The following is a 19,067-nucleotide window of genomic DNA, read 5'->3' as shown; positions in this document are numbered from 1 at the left end:
CAGGGTGTCACCCCACTTTGGATAGCGCCACCCTTTAAATTACTTCTTTGCCCTTTCTTGTCTTGCTCAGACGCACAGACTGAACTGGACAAAGCAAGGTGAGACACCCAGAATAGAGACAAAAGCTGAAGCTCTAACTACAGGTGAGAAGTGACTTGCCTTAGAGAGAAATAGCCAGGGATTGATGAGAGGGGGTGGGAAATAAACATTTGGGATTTTAAAGAAGCCACAAAGCACTGAGTGTTAAGGCTAGATAGTAGAGGTCTGGGATAGGATTACCTTAATTTACCCTCTTTCTTTAAGCAGTGAGATGGCTCTTCTCCAGTCAAATCAGGAAGTCATTTGCTCAGCATTGAAGGAATTTAGCAAATTGTTGGATCAGCAGGTGAGAGGGATACAGTCTCAAGGACCAAGGGATAGAGGTCATTTTGGCATTTGAAAGGAAACTGGGGGTTTGATGGAAAAAGTTGGGGAATAGTTGATGCAGCTTCTGGGAAGAATGCAATGATTGTTGGGAAGATTAAGTGCCTGGAAGTCAGGACATTTGAATAATAACTTATTTCTCTCCCCTTACCAGGTCTTCACAGAACCCAAAATTGCTGAGCGTGACATGATCACCGTTGTGGATGACTGGATAGGGTTCTACCTTTCATACTTCTCTAAAAAGATGACAGGGGACCAACAAGAACAGGGGAAAGCTCTGAAAAAACTTCGGGAGGAGCTTCAGAAGTCTGCCAACCCCTTCTTAGACAAGTACAGAGCCTTTCTAAAATCCCTTTGAGTTACCATGTCTCCCATCCTTGTCGAAGACTTTCCCCAAAGCTGAGGCCTTCTACTATCCCTTGCCTCTCCCCGGAAACCCTATTGTATTCTGATTTCCTCCGACCCTAAAATTTGTACCTCAATAAATACACACATGGGAAGGTGTGACATTAATTTTTTTCTTTCAACTTGTACCTTCCCTTTCCCCAGGGCGCAGCAGACCTATGGGTGGGTTTTAAGGGAACAGAGCACAAAAGTTCATTCCTTTGTCTTTGGGAAAGTCTAATGGACTTCTATGGATTCATTTGTGGATTCCATAGATTTCAATATTCTCCAGCCTTCCCTCTTTTCCCATTGCTCACCATATCCAGTCCTCCCCAGAACAAAACTTGAAGGTCAATCTTTTCCCCTTTTCTCCTATTAGATTCCCTGGTTCAGATCTTGAAATTTTCTTCTCCTACATAGTCAACCATGTTCTGTTGACCATAACAGCTAGCATCAGGCAGACAGAAAATGGAAGACCAAGCTGGAATGATCAGATGGGAGAGAGAGAAAGAAAAGAAGGAAAAGATGTCCAGGGTTGGTAGGAGGGGAAAGGAGAAGAGATGGTAGTTCCTATAGCTTGTACAGTCCCAGCACAACTGGTCCTGAATGCCTCAGTTGGCTTATCTTCTTTATAATGGAACCAACGGGAGTTCATTTTAAAATAAGCTCTCTTCTGCCAATGCTAATGCTATTCCCAAGTAGCCCCCTGCTCCCTCAACAACTTTTCTTTTCAAGGCAATGGGGTTAAGTAACAGCTAGGTAATTAAGTATCTGAGGCTGGATTTGAACTCAGGTCCTCCTGACTCCAGGAACTATCCTGGTGCTCTACCCACTGTGCAATCTAGCTGCCCCTTCTCTCAACACTTTTTACCTGGGACCTTAATTCATAGATCATAAAATGTCAGAGCTAGAAGAGATCATCTGTTCTCATTTACCCCACCCCATTAAGGTTAGGGAAACTGAGTGCCAGGAAAGGGAACTCACATATTGGGGATTTAATTGGGTATGGGGGCAATGATTAACAAACAGGAAGGGTCATTGTTTGCCCTAAAAGGCTGACAGTGAAAGGAGTGAAAAGGTTCCCCAAAGGGTTTTTTGACGATGTTATAAACCCAAAGTGCCTGGTATTGGGTCTTACCCTTCCTCATTTCAACCTTGGTCTTTGTTTTAAAAAAAATCTCTATCTTACATAAGGAAATTAGCATTTACTGTGTGAAATTGCAGATATTTTAAAGACTATGTTCCATAGTGGAAATTTGGGATGTTAGGAGAACCCAGCTCCAGAATGTGCCACTAGATGACAGTGTGTCCTTGGATAATTTCTACATCCTCCTGCCCTTTCCTACCTCTTCTTCCTGCTCCTAACTCTTGTCAGAATATTGTATATACATAGACCCAGTTTTTGTTTTTTTGGGGTTTTTTTTTGTTGTTGTTGTTAATCAGTTGAAAATTCTCCAATTCTATTGTCCATTAAGTAGTATTCAAATTCCTTTAGTAGGGAATTCAAAGTAGGTTGTATCCTAACTTCTCTTTCCATCCTAATCTAACACTATTCTTCTTTTAGTACTTCAGATTTCAATAACAATGAGGCATTCTCAGTGTCTGGGTTGATTGTGCTTTACTTTTACTTTTACTACTTCCTCTGTAGGAAGTAGGAAGGTCCTCCCCCTACTTCTTCCTCTCCTTTTTTTTTTTTTTTTAGGTTTTTGCAAGGCAAATAGAGTTAAGTGGCTTGCCCAAGGCCACACAGCTAGGTAATTATTAAGTGTCTGAGACTGGATTTGAACCCAGGTACTCCTGACTCCAAGGCCGGTGCTTTATCCACTACGCCACCTAGCCTCCCCCCCCCCCCCCCCCCCCCTACTTCTTGATGTTGAATTTCTGGTAACCCTCTAAGCCCAACTTCAATGCTACCTCTCCTGGGATTCCTAGGTCTACAAAGACCTTCCTTCTTGGATCAATGGTGAACTCCTTGAGAGCAGATACTGGAATTTTTTTAACCTTTTATTTTTGGTAGTCTCTTTGCTTATTATAGTGTTTGACACATAATGAGCACCTAATAAATTGTTGATTGACTGAAAATTTTCATTTTGTATCTCTCTGATGTACTTTTTATTTAAAGTCCTCCACAATTTGACAACTGTTTGCCTGTCTTTCCAGATATTTCATATTACTGTCTTTCATGTACATCAGTGATGAGGAGCAAAGAAAGAAAATGAGAAAAGGAATGATAGGCTAAGGAAAAAGTCCAGAGGAGGATCTTTTGGCATTTAGACATTGTGTAAGATGGCCCAAGAAACTGGAAGGGTAGGTAAAAGAGGGAAAAAAAGATTAGTCTATATGGGAAACATCCAAGAATGAACTTGTTCATGGAAATGAAAAAGAATGGATGGAGTTGGAGAAGAGGAAGTAAGGGATCTTAACAATCAAAATAGGATTCCCAAAGATGAGAGGGTGTTGTATTCCACACAACCACCAGATAATGAAGCAAGACCATTGTTGAACTGTCTGACAGCCACGCCTGAGAGTTTAAAAAAAAAAACATGGGGCAGCTAGGTGGCATAGTGGATAAAGCACCAGCCCTGGAGTCAGGAGTACCTGGGTTCAAATCTGGTCTCAGACACTTAATAATTACCTAGCTGTGTGGCCTGGGGCAAACCACTTAACCCCATTTGCCTTGCAAAAACCTAAAAAAAATCATGAAACTTCATGGAAACTTAGAATGTTGGGCAGCTAGATGGCATAGTGGATGGAGCACTGGCCTTGGAATCAGGAGGATGGGAGTTTGAAGCCAGCCTCTGACACTTACTTGCTGTGTGACCTTGGGCAAATCACTTAACCCCAATTGCCTCATATCCAGGGTCATTTCCAGTCATCCTGGTTCATATCTCGCCTTTGGACCCATATGGCTCTGCAGGAGAAAGTGAGGCTGGTGACTTAACACAGTAGTCCCTTACTCAAATCCAATTCATGTGCTTGTCATGGCATCAACCCCTGATGTGGTCTTTTTCAAAAATGAAGGATGAACATTAATATGTTAGCACTAATAGAAAATTTAAAGTTTAGTTCAGTTTCCTCATTCTCTAGATTAGAACACTGAAATCATATACCCAATTGTAACAGACTTTACTTACACTTTAATTTGACAAAATGAATTCTAGGGGATAGACAAGTAGAGAGACAATGTAGTAAGTAATATGATGAGTACAAAAGACTCAACTTTAATCATAGCCCTCTGCAGGTCTCACTTTACTTTATGTAAAATGGATGCATTGTATTAAGAGATTTCCAAATTCATTCAAAGACTCATAGAGTCTTGTGGAATGCACAAGTAAAATAATGCAAAATAGGCCATGATAAAATCAAAGGAGAGATCCATATACAAAGTGCTGCAAGATACTTTGTTAGGGTGTCAGGGGAAGGCTTCATGGAAGCAGTTGGTAGCTGAGCTGGACTTTTAAGGGACAAGAAGGATTCCAAGAGGCCAAATGTATTCCAGACAAAGACAGTAACTTATTACAGACATGAAGAAGTACTAGAAGGCAGGACAAGATCAAGGACCAGCCAGGAGCCCAATGTAACTGGAATGTAGAGTATTTGGAAAGGAATGAAATAAAATAAGAGAGTTGGGTAGGTAGATTGGAGCATCATTTTGACAAAGTTTCTCTCTATTCCTCCTTTTCCCCAACAAAGCACAAGTAGTAGTCAGACAAGAAAAATTAGGAATTCTTTCACCTTAGATAAAAGCATTTAGGGAATGTGGATGGAGAAAAGGATGATCATGGCAGCAATAAAGCCAAGGATGCATTCCTATTGGTAGAAGAAAAGGCTTAGGGGCAATTAGGTGACACAGTGGATAGAGCAAGCACTCTGGGGTCAGGAGGGCCTGTATTCAAATCCAACCTCAGACACTTACTAATTACCTAGCTATGTGACCTTGGACAAGTCACTTAACTCCATTGCCTTGCCAAAAACAAAAACAAAAAAACTTGTAATGGAAAATGTCATCCACAACCAGAAAAGGCTCAGATACAAAAGTCTGGCCCATTCCCCACAAAAAGGTTGGAGCTGGGCAAATCTCATGATGATAGGAACCTGGAAGTGACAGCCTGAGACCAGGTGGGATAGTAGGGTCATGAAATGTAGTACAACCTGGCTGAAGTCATCCAGGTATGGGAACAGCTCCAGATCATCATGGAGAGAAAACTTATGCCTACCCCAGAGGAAGTGTATTCTCCTATATATCAGCACCATGAGGAAAAGTTCCAGGTGCCCCACCTTAGTTATAACTCTGTCCTCAGATCTACAATTTTCATTGAATGGCTTCAGGAATCCCTCATTATAATACAAGGATAGGAATTAAGACTGGGTTACTTAAGAAAAACTTTTGTTAGTAGGTTTTCTAAGATAAACTGCTTCAACAAGGCCAACTTTGAGTGAAGTCTCAGGTTCTGAAACCTCAGTCACAGATTTCCAGTAATCATATGAAAGGAGAGATATCTTGTGCTTCCAAGGCATTGTGGTCCCATCAGAAGTCTATATTGCCTCATTTGTGATGACAGGGAATTAGATTGTATTAACTGTGAAGATGGAACTCCAAGATATGTAAACTACTGAGGTAAGTAAGATCCTGGATTGGTGCCTTCATCCCAAATTATGTCAAAATTTGGTTGCCCAGAGAAGTTCATCAGTATTATATGTCAATTTCATGACAGCATGCTTACCCAGTTTCTGGATAGTGGATGATGCTCTCCTGATCTCCTGATCATCATTGGAGTAGAGCAAAGACTGTGTCCCAAGCATGTTATCAAACACTTTCCCTGAGGATAAACACAGCATCAAAGATAGGTAGCTACCTCACTGTCAGTAGATCACTCAACCTGAAAAGGTCGAAAGCCAAGTCCAAAGGGCATGATCTTCTGTGTGCAGATGACTGTGCCCTCAACGCAACCTTTGAAGTTGAAATGCAACAAAGAATGGATCAATTCTCTGCTACATGTGCTAATTTTGGATTAACAATTAACCAAGAAAACACAAGTGCTCCATCAACCGAGAAGTTGTGATTACTGTGGATATATCCATTTACCTTGACAGTGTCCTTTCCAGGGAAGTACACAATGATAATGAGGTTGACACACACATTGCCAGACCTAGTTCAGTGTTTGAGAAGGTCTGAAAAAAAATGTGGGTAAGAAGAGATACTAGACTGACTACCAGTCTTATGACCTACAGAGCTGTTGTTCTGAACTCATGGCCAAGAAACTGAAGCACTTCCATTTAAATTGTCTTAGGAAGATTCTGAAGATCAATTGGTGAGAGAGGATCTCAGAAACTGAGGTCCTTTCTCAAGCTAATTTACCAACATTCAAACATTACTACAGAGAGCACAACTACAATCAATTAGCCATGTTGTTCAAATGCCGAAGTTATGCTTGCCAAAAAGATTATTTTATGGAAAATTCACACAGAGCAAGTGCTCACAAAGAAGTCAGAAGAAGTGATACAGGGACATCTTGAAGGCCTCTCTTAGGAACTTTGGAATTGATTGTTCAGCATGGGAGACATTAGCACAGTACAGCCCCAGCATGGCATGCCCTCATCAGAGAAGTGCTGTTTTCTTTTTTTTTCATTCAAGTTTATTTTATTAAAATCAAAGCATCACAGTCTGCCAAAAACAAAACATTCCATACATAACAGTAACAAAGACTACTGTCCTTCACAATTTATTAAGTGATTCCTCCATGAAGAAAGAAATTTTTAATCTGATTGGCTAGCATTACTCAGGAACAAGATCCACCAGTATGTGAATTATGGCCCATTAATTTCACACCCAGGGTTATAAAGATGAAAGCTAGGTACAATCAGTTTGTAAAAAGACATTAAATATAAATTTATACAATGTTATAAAATGCTTTAAAATATTTACATGGTTATTTTAAAAGGGTTAAATTTTAAGCAGGAATTAGGTGGTTGAACTCATGGTGATGCTTGTTATTCCAACAGCCAATCAGATCATTCTATTTCTCTCATTTATAATGAATGCAGGACACATACAAAAAATGAATAAAGCTTCAATTTCAACCTATATACCTTTTGATCACATGCAGCACTTATTTTTCTGAATTCCTAACATTAATTTGTGGACTAGGCCCTGGAAAAAGGAAGACCTTTCCCCTACTTCCCTGTCTCACTAGCTTTGTCATGAGATCTTGACTTCAAAGTTCAAGCTGTTGGATAAAATAAGATTCTGAAATGCAAAATTCAGAGTAACTTAATACTCAGCCTTTTGACTGTGGTAACCTCCTACTCTGTTTTGCAAGTATTCATAGTTTATACTAGTTCTGTTCTGTTGTACAACCATCACACAGTCTTTGGGTTAGAAGAGGGTACCATAGGTAGAGCAAAGGGAGAAGACCATTAAGTTAGTATCTTGGCATTTACTGAAGTGCTATAAACCAGCAACCCTTGCTCCCTTCAGAAATGATCTAAAAAATGACCTAATTTCAAATTAATCAATGAAAGGAACTAAATAGAACACCATCCAATTTTTAAGGACTATTTCATTACCAAATACTGATGTGAAGTAGTTTCAATTGAGTAAATGAAGTTACTATACTTTTAAATTCTGCTGTATTAAGATAATTTTGAAAAGAAATAACTTGTGAATACTAGACCAAGTGGTCTTGTCAGTAAATCACTGCTTGTATACCTGGCTTCCCCTGCTACAAAGTTGTACAATGCTTGGGGGGTCCATGAGGTTGGGCCAGACTTTGTTTACTGTCTTCCAGAACTATGATACCAGGGCTAAGGTAGAATAGGGTTTATAAACAGGGCTACTGTAGTTATGAGATGTGCATGTCTGACTCCTGCAATCAAATTCCAAGAGAAACCTCCAAGGGTTTCCAAGGCAGAAGTAGAAGCTGGAGTTCACAAGTTTAGGTCAGGGAAGCCTGAGTCACAATGAACACTTTTACAGCCCTTTATCCTAGGGAGAAATGCTGCTTTCTATGAGGAAGGTAGAGTTGAAGCAGCTCAAAGGAAACATAAAATATGTAAGTTTACAGTACCCACCCCAGGTGTTCACAAGGACTATTTGTGCCCAACCTGTGGTAGAGCATTCTGAGCTCATATTGGTCTGATCAACCACAGTTGGACACACTGCACCATATAGCGATGTCATTTTGGTCTTTTTCAAAATGAAGGACAAGAACCAATCTTCATCCCAGTATTCCTTCTTCTTCACTGGTCTGTTAATGAGTGCTCTGTATGACAGCACTTTGACATGTTGCAAAGAAAGTTTTCCAGATTTCTTTATCTTATAGGAATAAAGGAGAGAATGGGGAAGGATGGGACCTGGGTCTTGGCGGATCTGGCTTGCATCACTTTGTCCAGGCCTTATGAATAGAAATATCTTATCCATACTTTGTCTCTGCCGGCCTTCAAGTCTTCTCTCCTTCATGCCTCTCCTGCCCAAAACTGGACTCTAAGTACCTTGAGTTTTCCTCAAGTTTCCCCAGGTTTTTAGACCCTGTCTCTAACAGGTGCTTAATAAATATTGAATTAAATTGACCACCAACTTTCTTTGGCAGATTGCTCATCTCCATTCTCTATGGTTCTATGGACATAGTGGGGTTTTCTCATTGAATTCAATTTAACTCAGTTCAATTGGATAAACATTTATTAAGCTCTTACTATGTTCTAGTTGCTGTGCTAGGTCCTGGGGATACCAAAAAATAAAAATAAATAATAATAATATGCTCCCTGCTGTCAGAGAGCTTATATTCTCCTGAAACTGGGACTCTTTGGTAACTATACCTGATGTCCTCTCACATCCTACTGCTTCTCTCTGGTCTTTCTCCACTACCCATCTGACTCTTCAAAACGCCTAACAGCAAAGTCCTCTGCATCCCCTTTGCTTCCTTCACAGTTCCCTCTTTTTTTGGTCCTACATCAGTGTGGTATCTTGAATTTTCCTTAGCAAGAACCATCTCTTCATGTGAGACAAAGATGAAGAGGAAAGAATGTGAAAAGGTATTGAAGTTATTCAAGATAAGGAAGGGAGAAAAGGGAGCCCTTGGCAAATGACCTCAGTGTTTGTGAAATACAAGCTGAGAAGGTGAGAGGAGAAGCCATGGAAAATCTGGGCATGAATGAAAAGGTTTGGAAAAACCACTGTGGTGATTAGGTTAGTGATTCAATTAGGGAGGCATAAAAGGATTACCTTGACACAGTGAAATCTCAGTTGTAGTTAAGCTCAGTCAACTAGAGAAGGAAATAGCAAACCACTTCAGTATCTTTGCCAAAAAAAAATTCAAATGGGGTCACAATGAGTCAGATATGACCAGAGCCACAAAAACCAGTTTGTTGTTCAGCTGTGTCCAATTCTTCATGACCCCATTTAGGGGTTTTCTCAACAAAGATATTAGAATGGTTTGCCATTTCCTCCTCCAGCTCATTTTACAGATAAGAAACTGAGGCAAATAGAGCTAAGTGACTTTGCCAGTGTCAAGCATCTAGTTAAGTTTCTGAGGTCATATTTGAACTCAGCTCTTTCTGATTCCATCTGACTCCAAGGTTGATGCTCTATCCACTATGCCACGTAGCTGCTGCCCCCAGCGAACTTTAACCAGCTATTTTTCAGAAGCAAGTAATTAAAAACAAAGACAGAGGATCAAGGGTCTAATTCATGGCTGAGGCTTGGCAAGTCATGATCAGTGGTAGGATAAAAGGATAAGGACTTGAGAAAATTGGTTCATTAAAAAGAAATGTCAATTCACCAAAGATGTGACCTTATAGAGGTTCTTTTCTATATAAGGGGACCTTGGCTATATAATATGGGAAATTAGTAAGTTATCTTTTGGAACTGCAACTTCCATCCTCCCCAACTTTTCCCCCAAACACACTCATTGTGCTGGATACAGATTTGAAAATTTGCAGGATGTCTATCTCAAGACTTCCTGAAGTCTAAGGTTAGATATAAAAAAATAACCTTAAATGAAATGAGTTAGTTAAAATAATTAATTTCTTGGATCCCCTCCAAATCTTGATTTATGATTTCATTTGGATAGATAAGTTTTGTATGCCAGATCTCTTTGTCCTTTCCAATTCATTTGGAGACACATTTACCACCAAATATAGGAATTAAAATGAATAGAAGTTATTCAGTTCTTCTGTTCCTTTTATATATCATGTCCCTCCTGAAGAGACCAAACAGAGCTGGGATAGATATGAACTTTTTGGTCTTGGCTAGCTTCTGGGCTCAAATAGACATTGGGAAACATAATGAATATTTGAAGACTTGACTTTAAGGATTCAGGAAGTGCAGCATCCTTTTATGCTCATCTTTTTGATAGTCATTTGGGCTAAAGGCCAATGGCCACTCCTCAATGATGGGGAGCCAGAGGAGCCCTGAGATCTGGGAATCCCAGGGCCTCTAAAATTTGTTCAAAATTTGTTGGTGAGGTTGACTTTTTCACACACACACCTGGAGTCTCCCAATTTTCTTAGATATTTTTTCTGCAATCATTTATTTCATCCATTCTCTGTCCTAACTTATCCCTATTTTAGAGGATGGAAATTGGATATTTTGTTTCTTTTTTTTTTTTTGCAAGGCAAATGGAGTTAAGTGGCTTGCCCAAGGCCACACAGCTAGGTAATTATTAAGTGTCTGAGGCTGGATTTGAACTCAGGTACTCCTGACTCCAAGACCAGTGCTCTATCCACTGTACCACCTAGCCATCCCTGTTTCTTTTTTTCAACAAATCCCTTTGCTGAAGGGATTCCTTTCTCACAATAGAACTGTAATCTCTAAATAGAGTATTGTTTTTGAGATTTTTTTCAGTATTCATGGAAATTACATTAATGTAAGTGAGACTTAAGCAAAAGTTGAAGGTCTACAGAGGATAAAAGACACACTTTGAAAGGTGAAGAAAGCTTTCAGATAAAAAATAAATATTTCTCTCCTTATAGTGTCTGAGAGATCAGAAAGAAAGTGTCAGAGCTTCTAGGGCAGGAATTGGCAAACTATGGCCAAGAGTCAATGCCTATTTTTCTGTATAGCCCACAAACTACCCCCCCTTTTTTACAATACACTTGACTTTTTTTTAAGTAAATAAAAATTCATCTTAAAAGATAAAAAAAAAAATTCTCAGCTTCAGGTTTCTGGCCAAATTTGGCCATAGGACATCATTTACTAAACTTCACCTTTCTTGTCCCTTACCAGATGTATTTGTATACACACACACACACACACACACACACACACACACACACACACACACACTCCTATTATATATAAAAAGTTTCCCCCAGTCCATACTAAGGGTAACTGCCCTAGCTGAAAGAGATGGGTAATATTTCAGCAGCGGAGAACATAATTCCCTCCCACCCAACCCAGTCAGTGACTGAAGGATAAATTGTTCATTGCAAAACTAATCTCCTATGCTTTGTGAAGATCCTCTGAAGAGAGAAAGGAGATAGAGGTCATGAGATTTATCCTCTCCATATAATGCCTCACTTAGCATTCCTTTTTAAGGTCAGACCTTTTTAAGGTCAGAGTGTGCCCCTTAGGGAAAATGCTTTATAACTACTGTGTTCGTTAGGATCCCTTGAGAAAATGCAAAACAATTGAGTCAACTGGCTAATTAAGGGGAAGTCCTTGGGTTAGGGTTTATGAGCTATTTATCAGGTTAGCTACCAGGATTATCCCAATTCAAATACACAGATCTACTTACTTGAACATGAATAGAGAGACTGAGTGAGGTGTAAGAACAAATGGAGAAGGGACGAACATTGAAGTTTTAGATGTTTTATAAACTCATTTTGAATTGTCAATGCAAACTAGTCAAAAGTATGAGCCACATAATTAACTGAGATTAAAATGCATTAGAACAAAAAACAATATTCAGAGCCAGTTTCTTCCTGAGGTGTGAGTATGAAAATAAGCCTACTAGTAGTCAAAGAGTAAGCAGTTTTTACTTTCCCTTTCCAAACTTTGTGTTACATTTTAGGGTGGAGAGAAGATGGAAGGAAAAGAAAGTTCCCCCCACCCCCTCCCAATGGGAAAACCTGAGGGAGGAATGAACTGAAAGTCAGGTTGCCATCCAGGATGGGGGAATCTGCTTGCCTGACAAGTCTGCCTTGCTCACCAGAAGAGTACATAAAGATAAAAAGGCTAATGGAAGATATTGCCCCTTGGTAATAGAGATATTTTGGTTGCTGAAAGTAGGAATAAAATGAACATTTGTGTGAAGATGAAATCGACTTGAGATAAACCAGTTTTGGAAAACCAAAGAGCTCTCCACCACAGGTCTTTCTTCCTCCCTCTTTCCTTCTTCCTGGTTTCTGGAGTTCATTCATCATCGTCGTCAACATAGTCAAAAAGATTTTCCTCTCCCTCTTTTGGAACTCTTTCCTTACCTTTGGCTTTACCCACAGCAGCCCCAATGCCAGCCCCTATACCACTCCCAACCACTGTGGCACCCACAGTGGCCCCTGTGGCCACAGCTGCAGCCTCCACAGTCAAAACTGTGGCTGCTACACCAACTCCCACTATACCACCAGCCACTGCCAGGATTCCACCCCCCACAAGTCCACCCAGGGCAGTACACTGGCCCCAGAAACGTTTTCTATAGGAATCCTGGAAGTCCTTAACTATCTTTTGAATCTCTTCCTCAAAGTTCTTCATGACTTGACACTTCTCTGGGCTCTTCAAAGTCCCTTTGAGTCCATTTAAGATTTCATTTCTCTTAGATGAGATGAGCTTGAACATATTGCTAGGAACAGTCTTCAGAGAAGCAAACATGGACTTTGTGGAAGAATCCTGAAAGTGTGAAAGAGGAAGCTATGATTGCTGGGCACTCTCTCTTCCTGAGCCTAGGTCTTTACTATTCAGATCCCTTTGATTCTGAGAATTTAAGCAACCCTCACCCTGGTCCCCTCTGCCAGTCTAGATGAATTTAACTATGCTTTAAAAAAAAATTGTTGTCAGGGGAGGCTAGGTGACACAGTGGATAGAGCACGGGCCCTGGAGTCAGGAATACCTGAGTTCAAATCCAGCCTCAGACACTTAATAATTACCTAGCTATGTGGCCTTGGGCAAGCCACTTAACCCCATTGCCTTGCAAAAAACTAAAAGAAAAAATTTGTTGTCTTTGCCTTTAATATATAAATATATCTCACTTTGTTTTACATGTATGTCCCTCCTGTGGCCCCCAACACATCAAGTTCATTCCATATCTATACTTCCCAAATGTCTTCAATGTCTTCAATGAAAGATTAAAGTCAAGTTGGTAATTACAACTGTGGACAAGAATTCAGACTGGGTGAGTGGGGAAACTCCTGATTTTGTTTCCTTTGACTGACTCAAATTCATTTGAAGCTAAGTCAGAGAGAATATTGAAAGTATGTTGAATTGTCTGAACCTGAAACTAGATAATTAACTGATAATCTTGAAAATTAATTATAATTATTAATTATAATGAATAGAAAGCTTTGGTTCTAAGCTCATAGAGTCCAAAAATAAAGATCTAGTTTTTAAAATTTTAGTTTTAACTCTCTTGGCTTTCGTCACCTGGTTGTGGTGGCTAATCAATAACCATGACTATAGACTTATCAACCAGGTCTTATGAGGCAGAAGATTTAGTCCCCATATTCAATAGACTTAATTTGAAATGGTTGTCTCTGAAGAGATGAGGTTAACAAGGAAGACTGGAAATCTCATGGAGGACTACACATAGAGAGGAACTCTGACTCAATGAACTCAGTCAGGCTCACCAGGGGTCATCAGTGACCACTTTGAAATAAATACAGAGGAGTAGCTATCTGCCTTTGATGCTTTTTTTTTCCCAAAGGAGTTCATTTTATTGCAAAAAAAAAAATTCCAAAAGTTTATATTATGACTTTTCAAATTACCAAAATGCCTGACAGCTTAAACTATCTCTCCCAAACCACCACATAGCAGCAAGGAAAGTCCTAAAGTGGTTCTTTATAATGCTGCCCCTTTGATGCTTTAGGATCTCCAAAGTCCCCTGGCAAGTTCATGCATAATAATGATAGATGCACATGCTCACTCAGAAGCATATAGTGGTGTGTATATTTGTAGACAAAAATACCCTTTATTCAGGATATTACAAATCTTCTAATTCTGCTATTTCATTAAGCACCTTTGCTTTGAATTAATTGTATCCCCTGGCTGACTAGGAAAAAAGTAGAAATATCAGTGGGGATTTATGAGTTGTTGTGAGTGGATGTGGACCGACAGAGAATCTTGAATCTAGGGCAGTTCTTCTGGGTGGTTTATATACATACAAGAGGAACAGTGAAAAATCCGAGAACTCACCTGTTCCTTCACAAAGTCCTCCAGCTCTTTTCTGGCAGCTTCAACCATCCTCATATCATGGAGTTGAGTAACCAGCTGACCAAGGAAAAGAAGACCCCCTCATCATGTTGTTCTTTACTCTCCCTTCTTTACTCCTAAACCTTCCACCCACCTCCACTTCCTACTTAATCCTAATCCAACCCTGCTCTACCCAATCTCCTTTTCAGAACTATTAGGCAGGACCATACCAAATCAAGTGAGAGAGAGAATCCAAATACTTGCTCCTTTAACAGGTTGAAGAGTTTCTGTGGATAAATTTAAAGGGATAATGAGGAGTTACAGAAGAATGAATAGCAAGGTATAAGATTCATGGAAGTTGGAGAAACCCATACCGTGATGTTTTCAGCTAATTCTTCCCCAGTGAGTATATGTCCATCTGAACGCCTTTTCACATGCTGGGTGGCTGAATTGCAAACATCTGTGATGAAGTCCCGTAGATGCTGATAGAAATCTAGATCCATGTCTGAGGAAGAGAAGATCTGTGATCCTGGGAAATCTGAGTAGTGGGGGGTGGGGGTAGGGTGGCTGGAGTTTAGAAGGGAAGCAGGAATCGAAGGGAGGATCTAGATCTGTTACACCCTGAGAAGGGATTATAGGGACTTCTGGATAGAAGGACAGTCACCTTCTGGATTTCCATTGCAGCTGCTTGCTACTTTTTTCCCAGGAAATGGCAAGAGACAGCAGCTGACTACTTTATCATCAAGAATCTTCTGAATTCTGGGATATCTGTCAGAAATTCTCTGAGGAGACAGCAAGACCTCGAGATGGATTTCACATTTCTGATGGTAACTTCTTTCTCCCATCCAATGGTCCTATGGCCCACTTCCACTTTGAATGTTCACACTGCACTATTACCTTCCTTTCCTCCCTGAACCCAGGCCTCATATCCTTCTTTCCCACATACTCCAAATAGTTGCCAAATTGATATTTTTAAAGCATAAGTTCAATAAGTCAGTCCTCTGCTTGAGAAACTTCAATGTCTTTATTGCCTCTAGAACTAAATATAAACTTGTTTGTTTGGTACTTGAAGTTCTTCATCATAGTCTCCAGACTACCTTTCCAAATTCAATACATTACTACTCTTCATAATACTCTATGACTTAGCCAAACTGACCTACTTCTTAACTGCTCCTTCAACATGGCATAATTTTCCTTTCTTACCCCATCTCAAAGCTCACTTCAAATGATCCCTGCTGATTTTCCCCAGTTGCTATAACCCTCCTCACAAAATATTTCATTTATAATTATATGTGTACATAATTCCCCTCCTCTTCTACCACCACAATCACCATCCCCATCAAGAAAGTGTAAGTTCTTTGAGGGCAAACTGTTTTGCCTAGCAAGCAAAAGCCTAGCACAGTCCTTGATCAATAGTAGGCATTTAATTGAAGATTATTGAATGAATGAATAAATGAATCAATCATGTTCCCACTAACCTGCATCACTTTATTCATGTATGTTTGCCCAGCCTCCTTTCCAAATATAGGTGGAAAAAACCAGTCACGAACTAAGAGATCCAGATGCTGGAAAAAGAAGGTAAGATATCAAGCCAAATGAGTTCTAGAAGAGGTCAGAATCTCAGAGCTAAAGTACTAGGCAAAATGTGCCTCACCTGTATTGGTGCCATATTAAAACATTTTCCTATCTCTTCAGCAATGTGGAGGAACATCTGGGAAGCAGATATAAGTTAAGGCTCGTCTTGTTATGGGTCCAAGATATGCTTAATTGTCACATAGAAAAATAGATATATGCACACACACACACGCACACACACACACACACACACACAAACACACACACAAACAAGTTTCTTGTACTCTACTGGAGATCTTTTCCTTCCACAGCTACTGGCTTTCATTGTCATACTCTGAAACCAGACATTTTATATCCCAAACCTAATTCTTTATCTCAAACCATTTCTTCTCTTCTTCCCTACCCCTTACCAGAATTCAGGTGTGCTTACCTCCAAATATTCCAGATCCGTTTCTTTCAACAACCGAGAAACATTGAAAATCTAGGGAACAAAAAGAAGGAACAGGGAAGGCAAGTCTAGGAAAGGTGATCATTGAGCATCTCAGAAAGTTTGAACCCTCCTTTTGAGGATAGGCATATTCTCAAAATGGGATTATTATATTTTATGAGGAGAAGAGGACTCTAAGTCACATCAAAAGCCTTATGGCTAAAAGATCCTCTTATTTCTCTTGCCTTCTGTGCAGAAATCAAGCCTAATTTAGTCAGAGTTATAGGGTGAATGTAAAGGAAAAATTTTCTCATCTACTTTAAAATATTGCCTCAGGGACTACTTAGGGCCAAGAGATATTAAGTACAAACAGAAGTTAATGAGTATGAAACTGATCTCTAAGAACCTAATAAGTTGATCCAGATTCCCTGGTCTAGAAATCTCTCTCTCTCTCTCTCTCTCTCTCTCTCTCTCTCTCTCTCTCTTTAAAAGATTTACACAATGTAATGTATGTACACAAGACAATGACTTAAAAAGTACAAATCATAAGCATTTTAAATCCTGTGACTTTATAAATGTTTTTCAGTAAATACTCACCATTCATTCCCAATTACAATACTATCAATAACAGCCCTATCCTATTAAGGCAGTGCATTAGGATGTCTTTTTTTAAAAAGATGATGCAAGGTATTTTTTTTTTTTTTGCAAGGCAATAGGGTTAAGTGGCTTGCCCAAGGCCACACAGCTAGGTAATTATAGTCTGAGGCTAGATTTGAACTCAGGTGCTCCTGACTCCAGGGCCAGTGCTCTATCCACTGTGCCACCTAGCCGCCCCCAGATGCAAGGTATTTTCCCTATTTCTCTTTGTTTTAATATGTGTGTGTGTGTATGTATGTATGCATGTATATGTGTTATTCCTCTTGAGTTATAATCCATATCTACCTAGAAATCCTGCAATAAAGGGGAAAGGAAGCTGTGTCAGAGAGAAAGACCCCAGGAAAACACTTGGGTCCCAGGCTATCACCTGATGAGAACTGAGCAGCATGCTGAGGGCCACAAGCTTGGCGTTTGTTTCTTTGTCCTGTTCCAGACTTATGGCCCCTTCTGTGTCCACCAGAAATACAGCCACCTGGAGGGGAGAGGGGGAAAGCCAGCACATGAGGTCAGAGTTTCCCCTTTGACCCTCTCCTCTTTCTGTCCCTTCTTCCCTCAGTTCTTCCACCCTTTCACCTTCCTGATTTCTCTGAGTTTCTCTCTGCTCCTCTCTCTTTTTCTTTCCCCATCCCTAAACCCCCCTTTCTCTTTTCTACTGTCTACCCCTTGTCTCTGTTTTTTGCCTCCCACTTTCCAGTCTCCCTATCTACCTCCCCTGTTCTGTACTCTCACCTTCTTCTTATTCTTCTCCAGAATAAATGGCTGACTCCATATCCAGATACCCTTGGTGATGCTTTTGTCTCCTGGTGCAAACTGGAACCCCTGCAGATCTCTTTCTCTTATCATCCATTGGGGGTCCTTGGATGCCTAAAGAAAGTAGAATTAATCATTTCTCCCCAGGATCCAGATATCATCTATATGAAATCTCTCTCCTTTAGAATTTATTTACTCTCTTAAAATTCAGGTCTGGGACTCCTAAGCCTGAGTTCCCTCCACAAACTTTATGTCTCTGCTTATTTTTCTTCTTCCTTCCCTCCCCTCCACCTGTCTAGACCTTGGAATCCCAACCCAGGTCTCACCAGACCCCGCATTCCTCGGATTAGATAGTTGAGAAAGAAAGACTTTCCTGTCCTCTGTTCCCCCATGACAGAGATGAAACAGACTGGATTGTTCTTGGCTTGTGGGTGATTCAGACATTGATTCAGAACATTTAGACAGAGACTGAAATCTGTGTTGGAATTAGTTTGAACCAACTCCAGAGGCTTTGCCTCTGCACTGCAACCATCATAGGACTCCTGAGAAGAAAAGGAAAAAGATTGTGAACTTCTTAATCTTCTTGGATATGATACTGGAGTACCCACTCTATGAAGGATAATGAAGGAATTCCCCATCTTTCACCCTAATTTTTCTAGATTTAACCCAAAATTCACAATCTTCTGAATCATGCAAAATGCTATTTATTATCTAATATACACTGGGTACTATGGTAATCCAGGATTTGAACTTGCTTTTTGCTGAAGGAAGTCCATATTCTCCAATATACCCCGGAGTCGAGTATCTGGAACTAACTGCTTTTTATCACAACTTCTCCGGCACTCAGGGCAACAAGGTGTTTGGGACCGGGCAACACCTGAGTCCCAGTGACAGGTGATACACTGAGCACAGAAGTTGTGACCACATTCAAGAGAGACAGGATCCTGGAACAACTCCAAGCAGATGGAGCAGGTAAGGTCAGGTTTCAGTAATTCCAATGTGTCAATTGAAGTCCTCATTTGCAAAAAAAAAAGGGGAGGGTGAAAGAAATGGGGATCAAATGTAAGTATTTTGATATATAATTTCTCTTTGCAATACATCTTTGTGCATTAGTTTCTCTGTGGATAAGTGTGGGAAGGAGAGACTGCTAAAGAAATGAAGGAGGGGAATTCTTATTCTGTTGGATCCCAGAATGATATCATAGATTTTACAGTCCAACTTGTTACCCAGTGCAGGACTGTCCTCTAGTTTCACTGCTTGAATACTTCCAGTGATAAGGAATTCTTGGGTTAAAGCAGATAATTTTTTTTTAGGGTTTTTTTGCAAGGCAAATGGGGTTAAGTGGCTTGCCCAAGGCCACACAGCTAGGTAATTATTAAATGTCTGAGACCAGATTTGAACCCAGGTACTCCTGATTCCAGGGCCAGTGCTTTATCTACTGCACCACCTAGCCACCCCCAGATAATTTTCTTGATAGATGGCACTAATTTTTCAAAAGTTCCTTTTATATAGAGT

General features: G+C 40.1%; 2 protein-coding genes across 6 annotated transcripts in view; one reads left to right on the top strand and one right to left on the bottom strand.

Annotated features, from left to right (window-relative positions):
* AHSP (alpha hemoglobin stabilizing protein) lies at positions 1-927 on the top strand. Of its 4 annotated transcripts, none has more exons than XM_074207886.1 (3): positions 1-98; positions 304-385; positions 578-927. In XM_074207886.1, exons 2-3 carry the CDS (start codon positions 311-313, stop codon positions 779-781), a joined length of 279 nt encoding a protein of 92 aa, XP_074063987.1. In that variant the 5' UTR covers positions 1-98; positions 304-310; the 3' UTR covers positions 782-927. The 4 variants fall into 4 exon arrangements, with proteins under 4 accessions (XP_074063987.1, XP_074063988.1, XP_074063985.1 ...); XM_074207887.1 differs by having other exon boundaries at positions 16-98; positions 307-385; XM_074207884.1 differs by having other exon boundaries at positions 35-143.
* A 10,835-nt stretch (positions 928-11,762) lies between these two features.
* RNF112 (ring finger protein 112) overlaps positions 11,763-19,067 on the bottom strand; it is a 28,658-nt gene continuing 21,353 nt past the window's right edge. For both annotated transcript variants that reach the window (XM_074208569.1, XM_074208571.1), the window contains exons 4-15: positions 18,308-18,566; positions 17,879-18,094; positions 17,532-17,666; positions 17,170-17,274; positions 16,149-16,199; positions 15,798-15,854; positions 15,622-15,708; positions 14,808-14,925; positions 14,518-14,648; positions 14,374-14,430; positions 14,147-14,221; positions 11,763-12,628 (exon numbers count right to left, since the gene is read on the bottom strand). In XM_074208569.1, coding sequence (XP_074064670.1) covers positions 12,158-12,628; positions 14,147-14,221; positions 14,374-14,430; positions 14,518-14,648; positions 14,808-14,925; positions 15,622-15,708; positions 15,798-15,854; positions 16,149-16,199; positions 17,170-17,274; positions 17,532-17,666; positions 17,879-18,094; positions 18,308-18,566 — 1,762 coding nt within the window. In that variant the 3' untranslated portion in view covers positions 11,763-12,157. The remainder of the gene's footprint in view (positions 12,629-14,146; positions 14,222-14,373; positions 14,431-14,517; positions 14,649-14,807; positions 14,926-15,621; positions 15,709-15,797; positions 15,855-16,148; positions 16,200-17,169; positions 17,275-17,531; positions 17,667-17,878; positions 18,095-18,307; positions 18,567-19,067) is intronic.

The sequence above is a fragment of the Macrotis lagotis genome, chromosome X (assembly GCF_037893015.1).
Source record: "Macrotis lagotis isolate mMagLag1 chromosome X, bilby.v1.9.chrom.fasta, whole genome shotgun sequence".
NCBI classification, from domain to species: Eukaryota; Metazoa; Chordata; class Mammalia; order Peramelemorphia; family Peramelidae; genus Macrotis; species Macrotis lagotis.
This window is presented reverse-complemented; position numbering and strand designations above follow the sequence as displayed.

What these genes read in the sequence shown, in the direction of transcription:
- AHSP (XM_074207886.1), top strand. Translation starts at nt 311, where the DNA reads ATGGCTCTTCTCCAGTCAAATCAGGAAGTCATTTGCTCAGCATTGAAG. An exon ending in GCAAATTGTTGGATCAGCAG is followed by an intron (nt 386 to 577) that starts GTGAGAGGGATA and finishes TCCCCTTACCAG; the next exon opens with GTCTTCACAGAACCCAAAAT.